The 27,388-nt window shown below is 39.2% G+C and overlaps 1 protein-coding gene across 2 annotated transcripts in view; it reads right to left on the bottom strand.

Annotated features, from left to right (window-relative positions):
* Positions 1–12,178, bottom strand: part of LOC126185470 (MOB kinase activator 1B) — a 70,442-nt gene extending 58,264 nt beyond the window's left edge. The window contains exons 1-5 of one of the 2 annotated variants that reach the window (XR_007537187.1): positions 11,624–12,178; positions 11,249–11,415; positions 5,998–6,225; positions 5,745–5,908; positions 5,380–5,665 (exon numbers count right to left, since the gene is read on the bottom strand). Coding sequence is in view for 1 of the 2 variants with exons in the window: in XM_049928132.1 (XP_049784089.1) it covers positions 5,585–5,665; positions 5,745–5,908; positions 5,998–6,225; positions 11,249–11,415; positions 11,624–11,637 (654 nt within the window). In the remaining variant the exon portion in view is untranslated. Of the gene's footprint in view, positions 1–5,010; positions 5,666–5,744; positions 5,909–5,997; positions 6,226–11,248; positions 11,416–11,623 lie in introns of those variants that run through there. The other variant, XM_049928132.1, reaches the window with a different exon arrangement.
* Between the last annotated feature and the right edge of the window lie 15,210 nt (positions 12,179–27,388).

The raw sequence follows: 27,388 nt of genomic DNA, 5'->3' as shown, positions 1-27,388 counted from the left end.
TCAACGGGGTTGGTGGCTGATTCTATAAGCAGGCATGACAGGTGCACACACTTCAAGTAGTCTATTTCGAACAGAAAGTCGCTTGCATGAAAACTGGCTCTAGGCTGAACAATGGTTCATTCAAAGTGAACACCAAAGTGGCAGTAAGGTATGAATTCTCTCAGTGGACTTCACTGCGCTACTGGAGGGCACCTGCAGAAGACCCCTGCAAGTACTACTAAGTTTTGGCAGTAAAATGTGAGAGATACCATTTGCTTATGTCAGACACTACTGATAAGCTCATGAAATTCCAATTATGAGTGAATAATTACATATTCATGTCATTAGGCTAACTGTAAATGGCCATTAGCAGGAAACATTAGGGTATGACATTATGCAGCCCATAATGTAGTAAACACACAAGTCAGCCCACCTGCTGCACACTCATGCACATATATAGTGGAATGGAATTAGTGTGTGTCTCAGAAATGCCAATGGACAAAAACAGATGCTGATCAATACATTAAGTTGCAGCAAACATGCATTAGTAGCAGTAGTAACAAAAAAACAGCAACACCACAAACACGCACATACATACTAAACAGCCTAAAAGTCAATAAGCCAAATTGGTTGCTACTACTGACCGTTTTAAATTATGGTGATGACGTAAGTGTGTAAATATTTGTTCACAATAAGAGACTTAAATTCTGGCAATAAAAAATAAACAAATGCTACATATGAACAGGAAATATGTTTGGGTGATAAAAGATATTTTAGCTGCAGAAGATGGATAATTTCTTAAAAGTGTATACACACTAAACAGTTTTTACAAAACACTTCAGAAAACCACTTTTTTATTTTTGGATATTCACGAAACATACAGTAAAGATGTCGTCACAAACAGAGAGACGCGTTATAACTCAAAGCTTGTAACAGCTGGAAAGACTATGTATTCAATCAAATGGATCCTGTAAAAGAATTTAAGTCTCTCTGTAATATCAAACAATAGTGCAGGGAAGAAAGAGGGGTGAGGGGCACAAGTGGAATGTCACACAAGCCACAAATTCAGAGAAGATTAAGCACCAATGGAAAAACACATGCTCTCTCCAGCATGAAAACTTGTAAAGAGTGGCTGAGCTGATAATTCAGCTTCAAGAAGCCAAAATACAGAAATAAAACAGATGGTGAAATTAGAGTAAATTGAGAAATGGTGAAGAGCCTCATGAAGATTACAGAGATAGGCGGAAATCTGAAGATGGGGAAAAAAAAAAAATGGCACAAAGAAATGACAGTACATAAAGACAAAAACTTTCACACCCAACTATAATTTAGAGGAGTGAATGAGTAGGTAAATTGATTTCATGTTTAGTACTGTAATTTCAGGAACTTGTTTTCCTGGAAATACATAATGAACCACGAAGCACAGAAAAAAAATGATGAACGCTGCATCCTTCACATTTGTCTCTGGTCTTTATTATTATTTGTTCCATCTATACCTTGTTCATGCCCCTCTCTTAGGAAGAGCATTTTTATAGTCTACAAGTAATTACTAGTTTGAAATACAGGGTTATTACAAATGATTGAAGTGATTTCACAGCTCTACAATAACTTTATTATTTGAGATATTTTCACAATGCTTTGCACACACATACAAAAACTCAAAAAGTTTTTTAGGCATTCACAAATGTTCAATATGTGCCCCTTTAGTGATTCGGCAGACATCAAGCCGATAATCAAGTTCCTCCCACACTCGGCGCAGCATGTCTCCATCAATGAGTTCGAAAGCATCGTTGATGCGAGCTCACAGTTCTGGCACGTTTCTTGGTAGAGGAGGTTTGAACACTGAATCTTTCACATAACCCCACAGAAAGAAATCGCATGGGGTTAAGTCGGGAGAGCGTGGAGGCCATGACATGAATTGCTGATCATGATCTCCACCATGACCGATCCATCGGTTTTCCAATCTCCTGTTTAAGAAATGCCGAACATCATGATGGAAGTGCGGTGCAGCACCATCCTGTTGAAAGATGAAGTCGGCGCTGTTGGTCTCCAGTTGTGGCATGAGCCAATTTTCCAGCATGTCCAGATACACGTGTCCTGTAACGTTTTTTTCGCAGAAGAAAAAGGGGCCATAAACTTTAAAGCGTGAGATTGCACAAAACATGTTAACTTTCGGTGAATTGCAAATTTGCTGCACGAATGCGCAAGGATTCTCTACCGCCCAGATTCGCACACTGTGTCTGTTCACTTCACCATTAAGAAAAAATGTTGCTTCATCACTGAAAACAAGTTTCGCACTGAATGCATCCTCTTCCATGAGCTGTTACAACCGCGCCGAAAATTCAAAGCGTTTGACTTTGTCATCGGGTGTCAGGGCTTGTTGCAATTGTAAACGGTAAGGCTTCTGCTTTAGCCTTTTCCGTAAGATTTTCCAAATTTCCAAACCGTCGGCTGTGGTACGTTTAGCTCCCTGCTTGCTTTATTCGTCTATTTCCACGGGCTACGCGTGAAACTTGCCCACACACATTCAACCGTTTCTTCACTCACTGCAGGCCGACCCATTTATTTCCCCTTACAGAGGCATCCAGAAGCTTTAAACTGTGCATACCATCGCCGAATGGAGTTAGCAGTTGGTGGATCTTCGTTGAACTTCGTCCTGAAGTGTCGTTGCACTGTTATGACTGACTGATGAGAGTGCATTTCTAGCACGACATACGCTTTCTCGGCTTTTGTCACCATTTTGTCTCACTGCGCTCTCGAGCGCTCTGGCGGCAGAAACCTGAAGTGCGGCTTCAGCCGAACAAAACTGAGTTTTTCTACGTATCTGTAGTGTGTCGTGACCATATGTCAATGAATGGAGCTACAGTGAATTTATGAAATTGCTTCAATCATTTGTAATAGCCCTGTACATGACTAATGCTGATTAATCTGCAGGGTGAGTTTTCACATTTGGAAGAAGAAATCTTTTGGTATCACAGTGTTGCCTTTAGATATGACAAGAGACAAAGTTTGAAAACTGTCCTAAAAGTTTCCTTCACAAAAATGTTTGTAATTGTTTCTTTTCTGTACATACACATCTCCACAGTTTTGCACTTCTGGTTTTTCAGTTAACTATTTAAAGACATGTTCCAAGGATCTTTATTTTACTCTCAAGCCTGTTCTGTTTCTCTATCATTCATACAATCATTTACAAATACAAGGGCACTATGCTGGTCTGACAGCTGCAATTCAGCAAGTGTGTGAGGATTTGTTGGGTAGTGTGAGTGACAGGAGGAAGGGTTGGGGAAGGCAGCCTGAATACTTAAAGTCATTCGCAGTAAGTGCGTATGATAGGTATGGGGTACTTGTGAGCTCTTTCTGTGGCTGCAGGGGGGAGGGGGAGTTGTGTGCAGGGTTCAGTGGAGATGATTGGGAGGGGGAGACAGGACAGAAGAAGAGGGAAACTGCACAGAGGAGGGTGTAAGGGCAAGGGCTAGCAGAAATTGGCACCAGAATTACAGGACTGAAGAATAAGCTGCAATCTCCTCTCCCCTGTTCCACATCCACCTCTACCCCATAATCCTAAATTACCTCATTTCAACTTCTGCCCACATCTACCTATCCTTCCCAATGCAATAACCCATGTCACTGTATGCTGCTCACAATTCCCTGTGCCTGTGGCAACAATAGGCCACCTGTGTCATATCAATCCCATGTGCCAGCTGCCTTCCCCTCAGCTGTCTGCCAACATTCCTAGACTCTCCCTCTCACTTCCAAGCATCTTCCTATCCTTGTCCACTCCAATCATCCTAGTCAAGCCGCAGTGTCATACAATGTAGCTGTGTCCGACTTTTTTAGTGTCAATCTAGGATTCAATGCCTGAAGTGTTATGGTGGGTTTTTACCTTTGTCCATTCCACTATTTACATTTCACAAAGGAATTTCCATTACCTTATCGAAATAAACAAATTTTGTTTTAAATTGTTTTCAATTACCATTCCCTATCTGGATATGTCTATAATTTTTGGTAAGCAACTCCACCCATCAACCACAAATTGTGGTATGCAAGACCTACCCAGGCAATCTCATTTTTTATTTCATTATCTATGTTTTTTTATACCCGTGCTGCTTAGAGGTTCTTCAGAAGTAGGCCAATGTATCCTGACACACCCTTCACGAAACGGGGACACTGATAGCATTCAATATTATTACAGGTGCAACAAAATAGCCACTCCACACGCCCGATACAGCAGCTATACAACTGACATTATAGGAGCAGCGCTGATCAAGTACTGGAGTTCTAAGAGTCCTTGCAGTTGGTGGTAGTGTTCCTTACTGTACATGTAAGCACACTGTTATATCCAAACGGTGTTGCTTAACAGGAAATATGGCATTGGAACTGTTACTAAGACTTGTTTCTTAACAGCCACAAAAGGAAGGAGGGTAAATAGGGTTTAGTGTCTGACTGACAATTCATTTGACACAGAACAATAGGTCAGATTGAAGGAGGACATCATAGGAAATCAGGGATGGTCATTCTAAAGGAACCATTTCACCAGCTGCCTGTATTTATTTAAATAAACCACAAGAAACCAATATCAGGGGGCCTAAACCAACATCTGAACCACATTCATGCCAAATCAAAGTCTAGGGTCTTAACCACTGCACAAACTGCCTCAATTAGCCAGTCATTTTGTGATTTTGCAAATTAATATTGAATTGGTCTGAGTGTTATCTCATAATGACAAACACTTTAAGAATGGGAACCAGAGCAATGGCATTCACAAGCAACTTCCAGGAGAGGTTTCAGAATGCAGCCGATAGCAGTGAGCTTCTCAAGTAGCAATATGAAGCACAACACCTACTCACTCTGTGTTATATTTCTGATGGTGGCTCCATACACATAGGCTGATGGTGTGTACCACAGAATCCATCATAGTGGTCACTGGATGAGGTACAACATTGAAGGGGACACACAGAACACTGCTGTTGTACGAGAAGCTACAATTTAGTTGATTAACAGTGCACCTGCATCTCAAGATTAACTTACATGTTTTATATATAATTTATTTGCTCTTTCTGTTGCATTGCAACCACATTTTGTACAATAAAATAGTAATAAATACTACAGCAACAACATTTAACAATCAACAAAACAATGTCTAGCCAAACATTGAAAGCAAATGACTAAAACTGACACATAAGAAGAAGAGAAAGAAATATTTGCAACTGAAATACTGCATCAGATCAGCAGAACAAATGCATATGCTAAACTCAAAGTATATGAAGCCAAGTAGACAGCCACATAAGAATCTGGATATTGTAATAATGTTACACATTCTGTCTGCTTCTGTCACTACCACAAAAATAAATAAATACTTACAAATCTTCTCAAAAAACTGGTAAGAGTTAAGACACTCACTGATAAGAATTTTCCATCATATTTTTCATTCTCACTTTGTGATCTGGACTAACAGACAATCCAACAGGAACAATGTGCAACAACGCATGATAAGCTATGTAACGGCACCATGTGAGAAATTACACAAAAACTATACAAATGTATGTAAATATATTTTGTTCACTTTATATATTGTCCCCACAGAGTATTTGAAAGCATTTCCTTTTTATCGGCATTCTTTTGCTGTTAGCTTCTCAATTAATTCCTGTAAAGGCGCTAATTCTTTTCGATCAATCAAATTGAATTCCTGAAAGAAAAGAGAAAGGAGATGTTAAAATCATGAAGAAATTTTAAATACTGTGCGTTAAGTAATTTAATTCACACACCTGAACAAAAAAGATGAAGTGTTTAAATGATGTATTGAGATGAGCCTCTTCACCCAGTTGAACAACTTCAGAGAAATGCTGGTGATAAATATGTGCATACACTCTGAAAAGTCTCTTCAGTATTGTCTTTGCAATGGAGAGGAAATTTTTGGGAAATGGTACTCCTGCAAAATTCAAGAGTCCACTAGAATAACCAACTAACAACACTTAATGCAAAGAGAGTTAGAGGTACTGTTCTACAGTTACTGATTACCAATTTTTGAAGGAAATAATGTTTCATCATCTAACTGGTCTTGCACCCATGTCATTAAATAATCTATGTATTTAGGGGCAGAACATTTTATAGGTTTCTTTACAGTATGTCCATCTGCCCAATGGTATTCATACTTTGGTCCTGCTGACATTATAGGACAACTGTCTTCAGTGCAAAATTCTGTTATTGTTCCATATAACATATTTATCTGATTAAAGAAGTCCACAGCTGAAAAAAGAAAAGAACAGTAACCACTAATGACAAGTGACTACCACAAAAAATTTTGCTTAACAACAAAAATAATCAATTATTGATTCTATAATGTAAATGTATAGATAAAAAATCTACTCACCAAGCAGCGGCAGCTGAACACATGCACAAAAGGATTTAACTTTTACAAGCTTTCGGAGCCAGTGGTGGCTCCTGGCAGAAGAGTTGAAGAAGAAGGAAGAGGGGTGAAGGAAAAGGACTGGAAAGGTTTAGGGGAAAGTGTACAGTTCAGAAAAGTCAGCCAGAACCCCAGGTCAGGAGAAACTTGCCGGACGGGATGAGAAGGAAAGACTGGTTATTGGGGACTGCATTGGATGAGATTTGTCCCCAACAATCAGTCTTTCCTTCTTATCCTGTCCAATAAGCCTCCCCTCACCTGAGGTTCTAGATGACTTTTCTGAACTGTCCCCCTTCCTTAAATCTCTCCAGTCCTATCCCTTCACCCCTCTTCCTTCCCCTTCAACTCTTCTATCAAAAGAGGGAGCCACTGGCTCCAAAAGCTTATAAAAGTTAAATCCTTTTGTGCGTGTGTTCCCTTGCCGCCACTTGGTGAAAAGATTTTTCATCCATTCATTTACATTAAAAAAATTTTGTTTCTTATTCTAACAATATTTCATAAACAATGTCTCGAACAAGTATTTATAAAATGACCACCACATGTACAGATTACTGACTTGTGAGGTATATTTTTAAAATAAGGCCTGTCTGTTAAAGAGTGGGAACAACGAACATTGTCACAGCACACATTCATTTTCTGCTCCCAACATGCTTTGTGCACATTTAGATGCCATTTTCAGCCATACTGTGTTTGCGTTTCTAAGTACAGATGTTTATAATATTAAAGAAAACTGAATCACCTGCTAAATGTAAGATACCCTCTGTAACTCTATTCTTGAGTGCAAGAAACTCCACTGTGCAACAACAAAGAAATGACTTGCCCTATTATCTTCCAGTGTGATGCTGTCCCATGACGGTGCAAGGCCACATGTCTGCCCAACATTAGGTCTAATCATGTCTTCTGAAAGAACAATTGGGTCATCCTTAAAGTTCAGACCTGGGGCACCCTGCGATTTTCTCTTGTTTTGGTACTTAAAGGAGTTCCTCGGTGGTCAATTATTTGACGACAACTAAGAAGTAAAAACTGCAGTTTTGGGTTGGTATCTTCAAAGGCAGTAGATTTCTCTTATGTCACAAATACTCGTTACGCAGTATAACAAATATTTGAATAACAATACAAATTCTGAAGAAAAGTGCATCCATCTACACATACACAGACACAAGCAGCCAAATATGTCTGCTTGTGTCTGTATATGTGTGGATGGATGTGTGTGTGTGCGCGCGAGTGTATACCCGTCCTTTTTTCCCCCTAAGGTAAGTCTTTCCGCTCCCGGGACTGGAATGACTCCTTACCCTCTCCCTTAAAACCCACATCCTTTCGTCTTTCCCTCTCCTTCCCTCTTTCCTGATGAGGCAACAGGTTGTTGCGAAAGCTTGAATTTTGTGTGTATGTTTGTGTTCGTTTGTGTGTTTGTCGACCTGCCAGCACTTTCATTTGGTAAGTCACATCATCTTTGTTTTTAGGTATAATCACATATTCAAATGTGCTAAACTAATCCACATCATTCTTAATGCCCTTTGCAGGGAAATATGGAAGTGTCTGATCCCGCCTGTCTGCTTTGACCCATGACGTAACAAATATGGCGGAAACGACCATAAACCACGATTCCAATATGGCGCATATAAAGTCGTTACGTACACAATATGAGGACGAAAATCATTGAAAAACAAACACACAAATATAAAGAAATTTAGACACCCACCCCCATACAAAACCACACAAAAATACGAGAAAAAAAAAAACAGTCATCACAAAATTTCCCAAATACCACTAAACACAATATCATCTGGAATCGGACACTTCCCTTGACCTACATAGCACAACAACAGCTCCCAATCCCATAAATTAGGATCAAATACTTCCCTTGGCCTATATAGCTCAGAAACATCTCCCGATACCAATACCAACATACACAGCCACACATTGGGATCGAACACTTCCCTTTAACTGCGCACTGTTAATTTTATCCGTCATATCCATTTCTGAACAAAAACAACAACCGAATAATTTTACTAATATTACCACACGACGTACAGCGAACAACACTAAATTAACCTTCACACAAAATCGTTAACTCACTGAAACGAATTCCACTACAAACACAGCCGACACTAACAATTCTGGATAATGAGCAAAGCAAACTGATTCCATTACACCACACAAACGAAAACCCTGAACATACCAACAGAGAGCACAACAAACCACAACACAACATCTATAAACACGCCATACTCACAAACCAAATTCCGCGCCATCATGACGACACACACGACAACACCCTTACGTCACAGGTCAAAGCCCATGCATGGGATCGGACCCTTCTGTCGACCCCTTTTCTGTTATTATAATTAATGTCAACTATTCTTTTCATTTTTAGTATTAATGTCTATTATTAGTGGTGGTGTTGTTCCTGTGAATTTTTTTTTTAATTTTTTGGCAGGTGTTGTTCCTGATCAGATGTCAGGCTAAATAAGCAATAAATAAATAAATAAACAAAAATAATAAAAATGAGAATTGAGACTAAAAATATTTTGATGAAGGTCACACAGGGCTACTTAAGGCCCAATCTACGCAAACAGCCACTTGAATCACCAAGCTGATAGGAGCACCTGATGTGCTCCCAATGCGAAATTTGTACTCAAGATTTGCCACAATTAACAGTAGAAACAAAGTTTCCTGTCATTACATTTATATTTATTTGTAAAGAATAGCAACTAATGGAGGAATGGAACGAGGGGGGAGACACCAAATTATATGTTGTGTACGTGAAAAAATGTTCTTGAACTAGCCTTGATGACCCAAGTGATTTACCTCTTGCATATTGCTTAGGTATTCAGTGGCACTTTATTATCCAAGAGTATCAATTAAGAAGTAAATAAATGACCGCAAATTCAGAGATGCTACAGGCCAATAGAAACAGTGAGTAGCTTTGTGGTGCATTTTTTTGTTTTGATGGGTTATTTCGGTCCATATAACACATCCACTGGAGAGTCAGATTAGTAAAAATAACGAAGAATAACTATACTATCGTTTTAATGAATAGTTCATAAGGACGGAGATAAACAATGTAAGAGCACAAATTTATTCTGATAAACTAAGAAATCAATCTATTTAGAAGAGTTTCCTACAACAGATTTTATAAAGACATTCCTTCTAAAATAAGTATCTTAACGTTTCATATTAGTTGCATATAGTTTCTATGACCCCTCAGAAGCCTTATTTTCTGTCATTGTGGTGTGGTGCAGTGAAGAACTTACATTGGACAGCAACCACTTCAGTGCTGTTACATTGCCAAAGCAATCTGTAAATCATACTGTTCACACACAAATGCCGGTTCACTGAATTTAATATTATGTGAGGAGGGGAAAAGAAAGAGAATGGAAACAGTACTTCAGTGTTTTCCCCAACCCAAGAATTTTTAGCATGACAATTGCAGTTTCTGTCTTTTGAAGTTTACAGATACTTCAGTTGATTCATCATTAGGGAGCTTAACATTACTCAACAGGAGTTGACATAAATTTTCATATTTAGAGAACACTAAATAATGCAGGTCTAAATTTAGCTTATCACACATTCCTTGTTCACACAGCTTCTACAACGTCAAAAGACAAACACAATGTGATGTAGTACAGATCTCAATACTGATCTTATTAATGTTTTAAAAAATCATGTATGTTTAGATAACATCTAATAATAATTATGATATGATAGTATTCCTGTCACTGCATATTTATATCAGAAGCACACCACATCCGTCATGGTTCTATGAAATAGGCCTATGTGTTTTTAATACCACTAGTGCAGGATATAGGCTACACTACAATAATGCCAACAAAACCTACATATTTTGGTGGTATTTACAGCTCTAGACTTATTTTGGATTTCAAAAGGGTTGCTAAAAGTTTACATTATCAATGACAGTGGTAAGTTACTCCAAATTTGCTATGCATATTACAAAAGTGGAAGTTCATGTACAAGTTAAATAAGCTGAGGTTATTATCTCTGCTAAGTGTGATCTGTCGTACACCTTAGCATGAACTGAAATGCCTGTATTACGACAGATCAAATTACTCTCATAGCAAAGAGTGCAACAGCAACATTGGTTTAGTGAGATCATTCTGGAGGGACAGGTTTTAAAATTTGTATGACAAACAAGACATTTACTAATTCACAGTTTGGTGCTTTCATCTCACTAGGCCTGGTGTCACATCATAATTACTGAAGGTAGGGCCTCTGTCGTCAGTACAAGTATGTCCTAGGTATGTGCAACAAACTAGTAATAAAGGCATAATACATTAAAGGCAGTGAGTTCATCAAAGGTCAACTCTTTGGTGTTCATGCATACAAGATAAGGTACATATGCAATCCTAAAATACTGTCAAGGTGTACATACAGTAAACCTGAAAAAACAGGTGAGTCACCATTACATATGTCAACACATGTAGTAACAGCATCTTACTTAAGACAGTAAACAAAAAATTCAAAATCTGGTATATTACAGGTGTTATCTACGACCAAAAGGTCAAAAACTAGTTATTTGTATACTTGCTATTAGCTCAGGTGGAAAAAAAAGGAGGCAAGCACTATCGAACTAAGTACAATACCTTTTCACAAAAGCTGGCAATCATCGATTAGCAAACTACGAAGGTTGAACATGCTGCACACTTGTATGGGGACGTCACTATCTGAATCAAGAAACATTTTCACTTTCAGCGCACCGGGAAACTTTGGTCTTGTTGCAATCTCTTACAACCAATGGCTACCCAATGCGCGTTTTCGTGCGTTACGAATGAGACCTCCGTAACTTGATGCATGGGGAACAATGCTGAAGTGTCACAAATTTGTTACAAATTTTAAACTTACTGTTAACTGCGACCCACTCATTTAGATCTTCTCCTTCAGGCAACATAACTGCTAGCCGCAGATTACCGGAACCCAATGTTGCAGCAGCATGTTTCATTAAGTCATACTGGTGCGTCCCTTCAGGTATGTTCTTCTTCGGTTTAAAAGTTTTTGACGATCGACTGCCACTAAAATTAAACATTGAATAACAAAATGTGTAACATCAAAATCAATAAATTACGTTCCAAAGCTTAAATCACGTTACTATAACGGCTTCACTTAGTCATACTACATCATTTGACATCTAACAACAACGTTTCTAATGCTACATCAATCGCAACAAGTGACAAGGGCAATGAATAGTTACTTCACAGAAAGGAAGTTAAGTACACTTACAACAAGAAGCTCATTCTGAAGTGCCCCAGTTACTTTGGCAGAAAAAAGTGCAAAAAGTTAATCTGCTAGTGCATATTGCAGATGTTCAGTATGCAGCTTCACTTGCGATTCTTCCTGGGACGTTACTTTTCAGATGCCGTTAACCACAACCATTAGTTGTCTGCGGCTGTCACGAATATCTATGCACTGGTTTGTTTTACAAATGGCCGCTACGAAACAAAAGGATTAATTATGCAAAGCTTGTTTAGTTCGCTGCTTATTACTGAGGTATGGTGTGCAAATTTCTTCAAAAAGCAAAATATGTACACGATCTACAGCGAATATGTAACAGGAGCGCACGCGATCGGGAATGGTGTATTGCTCTTTTCCCAACGCTCTCCTAAAAAAAAAAAGGGCTTCCGTCAAGTTCTTAAAACAGCGAGTATATCTACCCTAAACTAGCTACGAAAATAATGCACCTAGATCACAAAACTAGACGCAGAACTTTCGTTATTGATGACTGTCCATAACCGTTTGACAGCTAATACACATACAACATCTATGCTACTGTCGCTCATGTTATCGATAGTATTCCCATCTCCCGACTTTTTATTGGACGAAAGAAAACAATTTTTTCCTGCCCAACAATCGTAAGGTAAGGGACATAAAAAGCAGATATGATTGGCAGCGTTTAATAGGCCTCAATTATGCAGTTAAAATAATGATAATACCATAAGTCTAAACTGAAAGTATTTAGGAATATAAGACCACAAACTTGCAAACGCGAGGGGAAAATGGTGCGAGTGATATCTTAGTCCTTTCACCATAACAATCCACAATTTAGTTTCTGTTCGCAAATGATTGTTTTGCAGCAAATACCGTGAATATTCCATGGCTGGGTCGGTCTCGGGCACGAGACATTAATATATCTGTGGACTATTGGATCAGCTTTTTAATAATCTGTATCCAGTGCTCTCTTCAATTATTTTATCTATTTACTTATCCCACACCCCTGGACTGTAGCAGACAGTATTGGGTGTGCAAGCACACAGACCAAGACAGTCGTAAAATCTGAGTTCTAACTGCATTTACCGTTTTACATATGGAGCTTTGTTATAACGAGCATTAAATAAATTTACAATAAAAATTAGAATTTCTTTGTAATGACACATAAAAGATTTTTACATGCATTTTCTGTTAATTTGTCCGTCTGAAAATTAACTATAATTTTAAAACTGACCAGGCTGAACTTCAGTATTTGGGAGACTGGCAGTAATAAACAGATGATGTATAGATATCTTTGTAAGGTCCCGGTACCCCTTTTAAATGATTCTCAAAGTTTTCAATTCTTTTTCTTTCAATAACTGAGTTAGATAGCTTATTAAAAACACTTTTTTGCCTGTTTCGCTTCGAACACTCAATGTCAGTTTGATGTTGCAGTGTCTAATAATTTTCTCATGCTATTGTTAAGTAGTCATGCATGGCTTTATTTAAAGAGGTGACTGTCACTTGCTCGAACTGACATTTGAGACACTACATACATTGTTCTATACTGATGTATCGGAAGAGTGTTTTGTATTATAAACTTCTTTGTATTTTCAGTGTTAATGATTGCTTAGTTTTCAAGCTTCTACTTCATCTGCACTGCACAGGAAACTGTTGTCTATCGGCAAGCATAGTACGTTTGTGATTTATATTGACTGTGAAACCGTTAACTTGATAAATAAATCGTACACCTGTAAGCCAAGACATTCATCTGTAACACATTCTTGTTAAATCTCCGAAGTATTTAGCTATACTTTTAGTTGCACTACTTTACATTACCCCATGAACAATAGACCTTGCCGTTGGTGGGGAGGCTTGCGTGCCTCAGCGACACAGATAGCCGAACCGGAGGGGTATCTTTTGAGAGGCCAGACAAACGTATGGTTCCTGAAGATGGGCAGCAGCCTTTTCAGTAGTTGCAGGAGCAACAGTCTGGATGATTGACTGATCTGGCCTTGTAACAATAACCAAAACGGCCTTGCTGTGCTGGTACTGCGAACGGCTGAAAGCAAGGGGAAACTACGGCCATAATTTTTCCCGAGGGCATGCAGCTTTACTGTATGGATAAATGATGATGGCGTCCTCTTGGGAAAATATTCCGGAGGTAAAATAATCCCCCATTCAGATCTCCGGGCGGGGATTATTCAAGAGGATGTCGTTATTAGGAGAAAGAAAACTGGCGTTCTACGGATCGGAGCGTGGAATGTCAGATCCCTTAATAGGGCAGGTAGATCAGAAAATTTAAAAAGGGAAATGGATAGGTTAAAGTTAGATATAGTGGGAATTAGTGAAGTTCGGTGGCAGGAGGAACAAGACTTTTGATCAGGTGAATACAGGGTTATAAATACAAAATCAAATAGGGGTAATGCAGGAGTAGGTTTAATAATGAATAAAAAAATAGGAGTTCGGGTAAGCTACTACAAACAACATAGTGAACGCATTATTGTGGCCAAGATAGACACGAAGCCCACACCTACAACAGTAGTACAAGTCTATATGCCAACTAACTATGCAGTTGAGGAAGAAATTGAAGAAATGTATGACGAGATAAAAGAAATTATTCAGATAGTGAAGGGGGACGAAAATTTGATAGTCATGGGTGACTGGAATTCGATAGTAGGAAAAGGAAGAGAAGGAAACGTAGTAGGTGAATATGGATTGGGACTAAGAAATGAAAGAGGAAGCCGCCTGGTAGAATTTTGCGCAGAGCATAACTTAATCATAGGTAACACTTAGTTCAAGAATCATAAAATGAGGTTGTATACATGGAAGGAGCCTGTAGATACTGACAGGTTTCAGATAGATTATATAATGGTAAGACAAAGATTTAGGAACCAGGTTTTAAATTGTAAGAGATTTCCAGGGGCAGATGTGGATTCTGACCATAATCTATTGGTTATGAAATGTAGATTAAAACTGAAGAAACTGCAAAAAGGTGGAAATTTGAGGAGATGGGACCTGGATAAACTGAAAGTACCAGAGGTTGTAGAGAGTTTCAGTGAGAGCATAAGGGAACAATTGACAGGAATGGGGGAAAGAAATACAATATAAGAAGAATGGGTAGCTTTGAGGGATGAAGTGGTGAAGGCAGCTGAGGATCCAGTAGGTAAAAAGACGAGCGCTAGTAGAAATCCTTGAGTGACAGAAGAAATATTGATTTTAACTGATGAAAGGAGAAAATATAAAAATGCAATAAATGAAGCAGGCAAAAAGGAATACAAACGTCTCAAAAATGAGATCGACAGGAAGTGCAAAATGGCTAAGCAGGGATGGCTAGAGGACAAATGTAAGGATGTAGAGGCTTATCTCACTAGGGGTAAGATAGGTACTGCCTACAGGAAAGTTAAAGAGACCTTTGGAGATAAGAGAACCACTTGCATGAACATCAAGAGCTCACATGGAAACCCAGTTCTAAGCAAAGAAGGGAAAGCAGAAAGGTGGAAGGAGTATATAGAGGGACTATACAAGAGCGATGTTCTTGAGGACAATCTTATGGAAATAGAAGAGGATGTAGATGAAGATGAAATGGGAGATATGATACTGCGTGAATAATTTGATAGAGCACTGAAAGACCTAAGTTGAAACAAGGCCCCGGGAGTAGACAACATTCCATTAGAACTACTGACAGCCTTGGGAGAGCCAGTCCTGACAAAACTCTACCATCTGGTGAGCAAAATGTATGAGAAAGGCGAAACACACTCAGACTTCAAGAAGAATATAATAATTCCAATCCCAAAGAAAGCAGGTGTTGACAGATGTGAAAATTACCGAACTATCAGTTTAATAAGTCATGGCTGCAAAATATTAACGCTAATTCCTTACATACGAATGGAAAAACTGGTAGAAGCCGACCTCAGGGAAGATCAGTTTGGATTCTGTAGAAATATGGAAAGACGTGAGGCAATACTGACCCTATGACTTATCTTAGAATCTAGATTTAAAAAAGGCAAACCTACATCTCTAGCATTTGTAGACTTGGAGAAAGCTTTTGATAATGTTGACTGGAATAATCTCTTTCAAAATCTGAAGGTGGTAGGGGTAAAATACAGGGAGCGAAAGGCTATTTACAATTTGTACAGAAACCAGATGGCAGTTATAAGAGTCGAGGGGCATGAAGGGGAAGCAGTGGTTGGGAAGGGAGTGAGACAGGGTTGTAGCCTCTCCCCGATGTTGTTCAATCTGTATATTGAGCAAGCAGTAAAGGAAACAAAAGAAAAATTCGGAGTTGGTATTAAAATCCATGGAGAAGGTTCGCCGATGACATTGTAATTCTGTCAGAGACAGCAAAGGACTTGGAAGAGCAGTTGAACGGAATGGACAGTGTCTTGAAAGGAGGATATAAGATGAACATCAACAAAAGCAAAACGAGGATAATGGAATGTAGTCGAATGAAGTCGGGTGATGCTGAGGGAATTAGATTAGGAAATGAGACACTTAAAGTAGTAAAGGAGTTTTGCTATTTGGGGAGCAAAATAACTGATGATGGTCGAAGTAGAGAAGATATAAAATGTAGACTGGCAATTGCAAGGAAAGCATTTCTGAAGAAGATAAATTTGTTAACATCGAGTATGGATTTAAATGTCAGGAAGTCGTTTCTGAAAGTATTTGTATGAAGTGTAGCCATCTATGGAAGTGAAACATGGACAACAAATAGTTTGGACAAGAAGAGAATAGAAGCCTTTGAAATGTGGTGCTACAGAAGAATGCTGAAGATTAGATGGGTAGATCATGTAACTAATGAGGAAGTATTGAATAGGATTGGGGAGAAGAGGAATTTGTGGCACAACTTGACAAGAAGAAGGGATCGGTTGGTCGGACATGTTCTGAGGCATCAAGGGAACACCAATTTAGTATTGGAGGGCAGCGTGGAGGGTAAAATTCGTAGAGGGAGACCAAGAGATGAATACACTAAACAGATTAAGAAGGATGTAGGCTGCAGTACGTATTGGGAGATGAATAAGTTTGCACAGGATAGAGTAGCATGGAGAGCTGCATCAAACCAGTCTCAGCACTGAAGACAACAACAACAACTTTATTGCAGTAGAAATTGAGATTAACTAATTAAATTTAGATAGAACTAAATTACAATTATCTTGTGCCTGTGCAATTTGATATGCAGCTAAGTGGATAACATTATACCGGGTGATCAAAAAGTCAGTATAAATTTGAAAACTTAATAAACCACGGAATAATGTAGATACAGAGGTAAAAATTGACACACATGCGTGGAATGACATGGGGTTTCATTAGGACAAAAAAAAACAAAGTTCACAAAATGTCCAACAGATGACGCTGGACGGCAAAACGTCAGAGAGTGCGAATGACAATCATGTATAAATGGAGCTGTAATGAGAGAGAGAATCAGATGCAACAGCAGTCGCAGCATGTTGACGTTACATTAAAAGGCGCTTTTAGTGAAGCTGTATTATCAGAATGGGGAATGTGCTAGTTCAGCGTTATGATCCTATCGCCATACAGAGGGGATTCGAACGGGTAAAGGTCCGTTGACAAAGGCAGCTGTGGCGAGAATGATTTCGAAGTTCGAAGCCACGGGTTGTTTAGACGATAGACCCCATAGTGACCGACTGAGCACAAGGCGTAATGCTGCTGAGACAGTTCAGGAAGAAATGGAGACTGTAGCAGGTTCGTCTATGCACGGGGAAGTCGCACGTCGCACCGGCATTCCATACACTCCTGTTTGGTAGGCAATTAGGTGTAACCTCCAATGTTATCCGTACAAAATCAATCGGCATTATGAACTGTTACCTGGCGATTTTGTGAAGTAGAGGGCATTTCCGCTGTGGGCGTTTCAAAAGATGGCGGAACATGACGATTGGTTGAGTAACGTGTAGTGCACCGACGAAGCTCATTTTTCGCTCCGAGGGTCGGTCAACGCCCACAACTGCAGAATTTGGGCTACCGAAAATCCTAGAACTGTCGTGGAAACTCTATTGCACGACGAGAAAGTCACGGTATGTGCTGGATTTACCACATCTACCGTTATCGGGCCTTTTTTCTTCGAGGAAATGCGTGATTCTGGTTTTGTAACTGCTACCATGGTGACGGGTGAGAGGTACGCCCATATGTTACAGAATCGCATCATCCCCAGCCTGGCTGATAAACGCCTGCTGCAACATACGATGTTTATGCATGATGGCGCTTCATCCCATATTCCTAGACACATGAAAGACATCTTGCGCGCATTGTTTGGTGATGATCGTGTGCTCAGCCGCCACTTTCGTCTTGCTTGGCCTCCCAGGTCCCCAGACCTCAGTCCTTGCGATTATTGGCTTTGGGGTTACCTGAAGTCGCAAGTGTATCGTGATCGACTGACATCTCTAGGGATGCTGAAGGACAACATCCGACGCCAAAGCCTCACCATAACTCCGGACATGCTTTACAGTGCTGTTCACAACATTATTCCTCGACTACATCTATTGTTGAGGAATGATGGTGGACATATTGAGCATTACCTGTAAAGAACATCATCTTTGCTTTGTCTTACTTTGTTACACTTATTATTGCTATTCTGAACAGATGAAGCGCCATCTGTCGGACATGTTTTTGAACTTTTGTATTTTTTGGGTTCTGATAAAACCCCATGTCATTCCAAGCATGTGTGTCAATTTGTACCTCTCTATCTACATTATTCTGTGATTTATTCAGTTTTCAAATTTATACTGACTTTTTGATCACCCGGTATATAAGTAACAGGAGGCAATATGTGGCCATTAATAACTTACACAGATCAGAAGTTAGAAGCATTAAGTATGGTATACCTCAAGGATCTGTAATGGGACCTGTTCTTTTCAATTTATTTGTGAATAATATACAAACATGTGAAAATGAAATCAAAATACTTTTTGCAGATGATATGATTGAGCTAAATGTTTCCAACAATTTGCAGGCATTTGAGCAAAATACATTCACATAAGTTAGTAATACAGCACAATGGCTCTCTGAAAATGAGTTAATTATTAATCCGAAAAAAATTATGTGCATGGCCTTCAAAAATAAACAAAAAAAGAACATATGGATGTTTTCTTAGATGAAAAAGGACTGGAAGAAGTAGCTTCAGTTAAGTTTTTGGGCATTACAATAGACAGTGAGATAAATTGGAAACAGCAGATAAATACTGTTTCCAGTAAGCTAAGCTCAGTGATATTTATAATGAAACAGCTGGCTTAGTATACTCACCAAGACCTCTTGTGCAGTGACTATCATCGACTTTTTGAACCATACATGCGATATGGAATCACAGTATAGGGAACTCAACTATCACAGGAATGAAGAGAACATTCACATTACAAAAGCAAGCCATTCAAATTATATTGAAAAAGGAGCAAAAAGAATCGTGTAAAAGTTGTTTCAAAGAACTAAACATTCTAACATTTCCATCATTGTGTATATTGAAGACCATGATGAGTGCATTACGTGATCACACAAAACTAGAGACAAATGAGACTGTTCATACACACAACACAAGGAACAGAAAACAACTGCAGTGCATTCCACATAGACTTAAGATTTTTGAAAAAGGACCCAAATACTCTGGCATCAAGTTAATACAAGCAATGCCAAGAGAATTACAAGACCTCAAAACTGAGGAAACTTTCCCCCCAACTCTAAGAAAGTTTCTGATACAAGGAGAATTTTATAGTGTAGCTGACTACATTAGCCAACAGAGATCAAAAGTTAATCCTGTTTTTGTAGTTGTGATCTTCAGTCCTCAGACTGGTTTGATGCAGCTCTCCATGCTACTCTATCCTGTGCAAGCTTCTTCATCTCCCAGTACCTACTGCAACCTACATCCTTCTGTATCTGTTTAGTGTATTCATCTCTTGGTCTCCCTCTACGATTTTTACCCTCCACACTGCCCTCCAGTACTAAATTGGTGATCCCTAGATGCATTAGAACATGTCCTACCAACTGATCCCTTCTTCTAGTCAAGTTGTGCCACAAACTCCTCTTCTCCCCAATTCTATTCAATACCTCCTCATTAGTTAGTTGATCTAACCATCTAATCTTCAGCATTCTTCTGTAGCACCACATTTCGAAAGCTTCTATTCTCTTCTTGTCCAAACTAATTATCTTCTATGTTTCACTTCCATTCATGGCTACACTCCATACAAATACTTTCAGAAACGACTTCCTGATGCTTAAATCTATACTCGATGTTAACAAATTTCTCTTCTTCAGGAACGCTTTCCTTGCCATTGACAGTCTACATTTTACATCCTCTCTACTTCAATCATCATCAGTTATTTTGCTCCCCAAATAGCAAAACTCCTTGGCTACTTTAAGTCTCTCATTTCCTAATCTAATTCCCTCAGCATCACCAGAGTTAATAGTACTACATTCAATTATCCTCGTTTTGCTTTGGTTGATGATCATCTTATAGCGTCCTTTCAAGACACTGTCCATTCTGTTCAACTGCTCTTCCAAGTCCTTTGCTGTTTCTGACAGAATTACAATGTCAACGGCAAACCTCAAAGTTTTTATTTCTTCTCCGTGGATTTTAATACCTACTCCGAATTTTTCTTTTGTTTCCTTTACTGCTTGCTCAATATACAGATTGAATAACATCAGGGAGAGGCTACAACACTGTCTCACTCCATTCCCAACCACTGCTTCCCTTTCATGCCCCTCGACTCTTATAACTGCCATCTGATTTCTGTACAAATTGTAAATAGCTTTTCACTCGCTGTATATTACCCCTGCTACCTTCAGAATTTGAAAGAGAGTATTCCAGTCAACATTGACAAAAGCGTTCTCTAAGTCTACGATTGCTAGAAACGTAAGTTTGCCTTTCATTAATCTAGCTTCTAAGATAAGTCGTAGGGTCAGTATTGCCTCACGTGTTCCAACATTTCTACAGAATCAAAACAGATCTTCCCTGAGGTCGGCTTCTACCAGTTTTTCCATTCGTATGTAAAGAATTAGCGTTAGTATTTTGTAGCCATGACTTATTAAACTGATAGTTCGGTAATTTTCACATCTGTCAACACCTGCTTTCTTTGGGATTGGAATTATTATATTCTTCTTGAAGTCTAAAGGTATTTTGCCTGTCTCGTACGTCTTGCTCACCAGATTGTAAAGTTTTGTCAGGGCCAGCTCTCCCAAGGCTGTCAGTAGTTCTAATGGAATGTTGCCTACTCGCGGGACCTTGTTTTGACTCAGGTCTTTCAGTGCTGTATAAAACTCTTCCCGCAGTATCATATGTCCCATTTCATCTTCATCTACATTCTCTTCCATTTCCATCCTGTGAGTGATAAATCTCGCGCTTCATAAAAAGAACTAGCAACAGAAATCAGCGTTAAAGAAATTAATTATAATTAGGAACCACTAATGTATAATATAAGCTAAATATATTTCAAAAATTATTGTTTTTTGTATGTATCATGAATCATAAGTCATTTTGTACCGTGTAATATTATGAATATACTGCATCATGAGTCATTGTGAACTATGTAATATTATATATGTACTGTGAAAGCTCCTTTGTATATTTAATATGTAAGCTATTTTATATACTTTTATAATTCATATTATCTAGATTGTAAGCCTAATGACCGGTCCTATGTTCCAAGTACATATCTGTATAAAAGGTAATTTACAGGACCAATAAAAATCACGATCACAGAACATTGTTTAGGAAAGGACACACACACACACACACACACACACACACACAAATATATATATATATATCCTGCTAAATGGCCTGACCAATTTGAATGAACTTTTTGTATGTGTTTGGGTGACGCTCTGGAAGGTTTAGATTCACAAATGAGCCTAGCAGATGGCGCTGCAGTCGGTATCTAGGTTATTTATCTATACTGCAACCAAACGGCTGGACCAATTTGAATGAATTTTTGTGAATGCATTCAAGTCAGGGCCTGGCTGATCTAGATTCACAAATCAGCCCAGCAAATGGCGCTGCAGACGGTATCTAGGTTATTTATCTATACTGTAACTAAATGGCTGGATCGACTGAATGAATTTTTGTGTATGCATTCAAGTGGGGGCCTGAAACATTTACATTGTTAAATCAGCACAGTAGGTGTCGTTGCATTTTTGTGAGCAATATTGAGCATGTTATATTCAGCTATAAGTTACATGCGTAGGAATTCGTTTATTTTTCGACATTTTAATTTGAGTGTATTATATTATGTGTGTTTCGTTATTTTGACATTTTAATTTTTATACAGTGTCTTTTGATATTGCAGGTGTCGCATTTCAGTGAATATTAAGTGTGTTATATTCACATATAAGTTACATACATAAAACAATGCCACGTCTTCGTGGATGAGGAGGAAATATTGATCGCCGGACTCGGAATTCACAATTAGTCCAGAACCATCGGTTAAATAGATCAGAAGAAGATCAGTTGGCGGACAATGAAAATTTAAAAACCAGGCTGCAATCAGACATGCTAATGAAAGTCAAGAGCAACGCAATGATCGCCTTCAAGCTAATGCATTGAGACAAAGACTGGCCCGCCAATGAGTCACTAACACATTCAGAACACTTGAACAACAGCGTTTGCAAGTGTATTGAGCATTGACACGCTCATCACTTCTCTGCTTTGCGTTTGAATATGAGTCGGACATCGACTATTCGTCACATTCACAAATTGTAATCGGTGCTATGAAGAAACAATGCCAAAACTGTCATGCACTCAAATACAAAGGTGAATCAGCCGGTTTCTGCTGCGCGACTGGAAAAGTTGTATTGCCACCATTGAATTCGCCGCCAGAACCATTGTAAACACTATTGGCTGGAGCTACATTTCAATCTAAACTGTTTTTGTGTAAAATTCGCAAATTCAATTCGTGCTTTCAAATGACATCATTTGGAGCAACAAAAATCGTTCAGAATGAGGATGGTTGCAATTTTCAGTCAACGTTTAAGATTCAGTGATAACTGCATCATCAAATTGGTTCTTTAATGCCGATGCCTGATACCAATTCAAAATTTCTGCAAATCTACTTAATGGGTGATGAGCAGCAGCAAATAAACGCACACTGCCAGTGCAACCATATCAAGCAGATGGAGGAGCGAGAAATTGTGGGTACTTTAGAACCGTTTTTACAGAATCACAACTAGTTGGTCCAGTTGTTCAATACACCTTCAAACAGACTGCAAACGACGATTGTCATCAAAGCAGACAAAGTACCATCTGGGCCGCACACGGGCTGATATAACGCACAGACCATTAATGAAGTTGCAGTTGTTATGGTTGGCTACGCATTTGAACGTCGAGATATAAGAATCCAACACAGAGATAACACAGTGCATACGATTGAAGACAGTCATCGCTCTTACGACACTTTGCAATATCCATTGATATTTTGGGAAGGAGAAGATGGATATCATTTAAATATCAAACAAAGATATCCATCAACAGGTACAATTTACACATGTCATTACCTAATATTTTATTTAATGCACAAATAATTTCTTTTTGTCTTAATTATGTTTTTACTTTGCAGGTGCAGAAACCAGCAAGAAAGTGAGTGCGATGAATTTCTACGCATATCAGTTGATGATTTGTGCCAATGAAGACAATAATATTCTTCGATTCCACCAGCTGTTTCATCAATATATCGTTGATATGTACGCGAAAATAGAAAGCGAGTGATTACGATACATCAGGTATAATCAAGCAAAACTTCGAGTTGAGGAATACATTCATTTCCGAGATGGTATTGTTCGTAACGTAGAAGGAGTAATTAATATCAACGACATTGGTACTTCATACATTCTTCCATCATCATATATTGGTTGCCCACGTCATATGCAAGAATATATTCAAGACATGACTTTTGTGCATGCGCACGGACGACCAGATCTGTTCATTGCAGTTACGTGTAATCCAAAATGGGATGAAATTAAACTTGCATTATATCCAGGTCTAACTGCAATAGTACGGCACGATATCACTGCATGTGTCTTCAGACAAAAGTTAAAATCGTTGATGAACTTGATTATACATTCCTCTGTATTTGGCAAAACACGTTGCTGGCTACATTCTGTTGAATGACAAAAACGAGGTTTGCCACTCACACATATTTTGATTTGATTGGTCGACAAAATACAGTCTGAAAAAATTGATAAGATCATCTCAGCAGAAATTCCGGATCGGATTATCGATCAAGAATTGTATGAGATTGTTACTGCTAACATGATCCATGATCCATACGGTGCTATAAACATGACGGCGCCATGCATGGACAATGGAAAATGTACGAAACGTTTTCCAAAAAATTGTATAAAAGATACAATCACTAATATCGATGGTTATCCATTGTATCGACGTAGAGACACTGACCATGGTGGTCAGTCACACCAATTATGCATGTCAAACGATACAACAGTTGACATTGACAATCACTGGGTGGTTCTGTATTCACCATTGCGGTGTAAAATTTACAAAGCACACATAAACATTGAGCTCTGCAGTTCGGTGAAGTTCATAAAATATATATGCAAATATGTCCTTAAGGGCAGTGATATGGTTGTATTTGCTGTACACAATGTTAACGAAAATGATGAAATAACACGGTATCAGATGGGCTGATACTTCAGCAGCAATGAAGCAGTTTGGCGTATTTTGGGTTTTCCGATACACGAAAGAGTCCCTGCTATTATTCATTTCGCCATGCGCCTTGAAAATGGACAGCGTGTTTATTTCACGGAAGAGACTGCTCTACAACGTGCATCAATTGCCCCAAAAACCACATTAACTGAGTTTTTCGAACTACGTAACCGACCAGATATTCCCAGTCAATTCGCAAAGACATTAATGTATACTGATGTGCCACGATATTTCACATGCAACAAACAGTCAAAAAGTGGGAACCACGAAAGCGAGGTGTTCCGGTTGAAGGATACAATGGCATATTTATGGGAAATACATTAGGCCGATTATACACAGTCCATCCAAAGCAATGCGAATGTTTCTTCTTGCGTTTATTGTTGGTTAATGTTCCTGGACCGACGTCCTTCCAATACTTGCGAACAGTTAATGGCATTTTGTACAACACATATCATGATGCATGTCGCGAATTATATTTGCTGGAAGATGACAACCATTGGGATATTACACTTGCAGATGCAACATTGAGTTCCTCTACTCATTAAATTCGCCAATTATTCGCCATATTATTGACGACATGTTTTCCATCTCAAGCTTCTGTCCTCTGGGACAAATATAAAGATTCTACGAGCGATAACATTCTGCATCGCATTCAGATCGCTGATCAAGATTCCAATATCGATTTTTCGGCGGAAATATATAGCGAGGCGCTAATAAAGATGGAAGATATTTGCATTCTGAATTCGAATATGCCACTCATTCATTTAGGTATGCCCTCACCTTACCGCCCAGCAACAGACATCATTAACAGCGAGATTCAGCGTGAACAACAGTTCAGTATGATCTCTTTAAGTACTTTCGTTGAAAGTAATGAGCAATTACTCACTGATGAACAAAAGAATGTATATGATCGAATTAATATGTCAACTGCAGCAGAACAAGGTGGGTTCTTTTTTTTTTTTTTTTTTGTCGCACCAGGTGCCACTGGAAAAACGTTTCTCATCTCACTAATACTTGCGCGCATTCTATCTCAAAATCATATTGTGTTAGCAACTGCTTCATTAGGTATTGCAGCCACTTTGCTTGATGGACAGATGGACAGACTGCACATTCAGCACTCAAGTTGCCATTGAACATTCATACAAATCCAAATGCAGTGTGCAACATAGAAAAGCATTCTGGTATGGCTAAAGTTTTGCAAAAATGCAAAATTATTATCTGGGATGAATGCACTATGGCCCACAAGCATTCACTTGAAGGTCTTGATAGAATGATGAAATATCTAAATAATAAACCGAGGCTATTTGGTGGTGCCTTACTGCTTCTGTCTGGTGATTTTAGACAGACATTGCTGGTCATTCCACGTGCTACATATGTGGATGTAATTAATGCATGTATAAAACAAACTTATCTATGGCAAAATGTCAGAACATTACGTCTTAACACAAATATACGTGTTCAACTGCAAAACGATCCATTAGCACTATTATTCTCCGAGCAATTGCTCAACATTGGAAATGGAACAATACCATTGCATGGAGACACACAATTCATCAAATTGCCAGACAAATTCTGCAACATGGTAAATATGAAAGATACTTTGATTGAAAGCATATTTCCAGATTTACAAGCTAATTATATTAGTCATGCGTGGCTTCATGAACGAGCTATTTTATCCGTAAAAAATATCGGTGTTGAAGCTATTAATTTCAAAATACAACGTCATTGCCCGGCAATGAGATATTGTTCAAATCGATCGACACTGTTATCGATCCTGACGAAGCAGTCAACTATCCTGTTGAATTATTGAATTCGCTGTATTTACCAGGAATGCCACCACGTAACTTGCCATTAAAAATTGGCTCACCTATCATTTTGCTTCGGAATTTAAATGCACCTAAGCTATGCAACGTTTCAAGATTAGTCATAAAAAAATTGTGGGCAATGTTCTTGAAGCTATAATTTTGAACAGCAAAATTTGAAGGTGAAGTTGTTCTCCTGCCATGTATCCCAATGATCCCTTCAGACTCACCCATTCCATTCAGACGTCTGCAATTTCCAATTCACTTGGCATTTGCCATGACTATTAATAAGTCACAAGGTCAAACAATGTCGATTTGTGGGTTGGATCTAGAAAATCCGGTCTCTTCACATGGCCAGTTACATGTGGCGTGTTCTCACATGGGAAACTGTCAAGTTTATTCATTTATACTTCTCAGGAATTGACTAAAAATGTTGTTCAACAACTTGGATTAAGATAAAATTAAAAAAACAATATACATTCCTGGAAATTGAAATAAGAACACCGTGAATTCATTGTCCCAGGAAGGGGAAACTTTATTGACACATTCCTGGGGTCAGATACATCACATGATCACACTGACAGAACCACAGGCACATAGACACAGGCAACAGAGCATGCACAATGTCGGCACTAGTACAGTGTATATCCACCTTTCGCAGCAATGTAGGCTGCTATTCGCCCATGGAGACGATCGTAGAGATGCTGGATGTAGTCCTGTGGAACGGCTTGCCATGCCATTTCCACCTGGCGCCTCAGTTGGACCAGCGTTCGTGCTGGACGTGCAGACCGCGTGAGACGACGCTTCATCCAGTCCCAAACATGCTCAATGGGGGACAGATCCGGAGATCTTGCTGGCCAGGGTAGTTGACTTACACCTTCTAGAGCACGTTGGGTGGCACGGGATACATGCGGACGTGCATTGTCCTGTTGGAACAGCAAGTTCCCTTGCCGGTCTAGGAATGGTAGAACGATGTGTTCGATGACGGTTTGGATGTACCGTGCACTATTCAGTGTCCCCTCGACGATCACCAGTGGTGTACGGCCAGTGTAGGAGATCGCTCCCCACACCATGATGCCGGGTGTTGGCCCTGTGTGCCTCGGTCGTATGCAGTCCTGATTGTGGCGCTCACCTGCACGGCGCCAAACATGCATACGACCATCATTGGCACCAAGGCAGAAGCGACTCTCATCGCTGAAGACGACACGTCTCCATTCGTCCCTCCATTCACGCCTGTCGCGACACCACTGGAGGCGGGCTGCACGATGTTGGGGCGTGAGCGGCAGACGGCCTAACGGTGTGCGGGACCGTAGCCCAGTTTCATGGAGACGGTTGCGA

Source organism: Schistocerca cancellata, chromosome 1, assembly GCF_023864275.1.
Source record: "Schistocerca cancellata isolate TAMUIC-IGC-003103 chromosome 1, iqSchCanc2.1, whole genome shotgun sequence".
Classification (NCBI taxonomy): Eukaryota; Metazoa; Arthropoda; class Insecta; order Orthoptera; family Acrididae; genus Schistocerca; species Schistocerca cancellata.
This window is presented reverse-complemented; position numbering and strand designations above follow the sequence as displayed.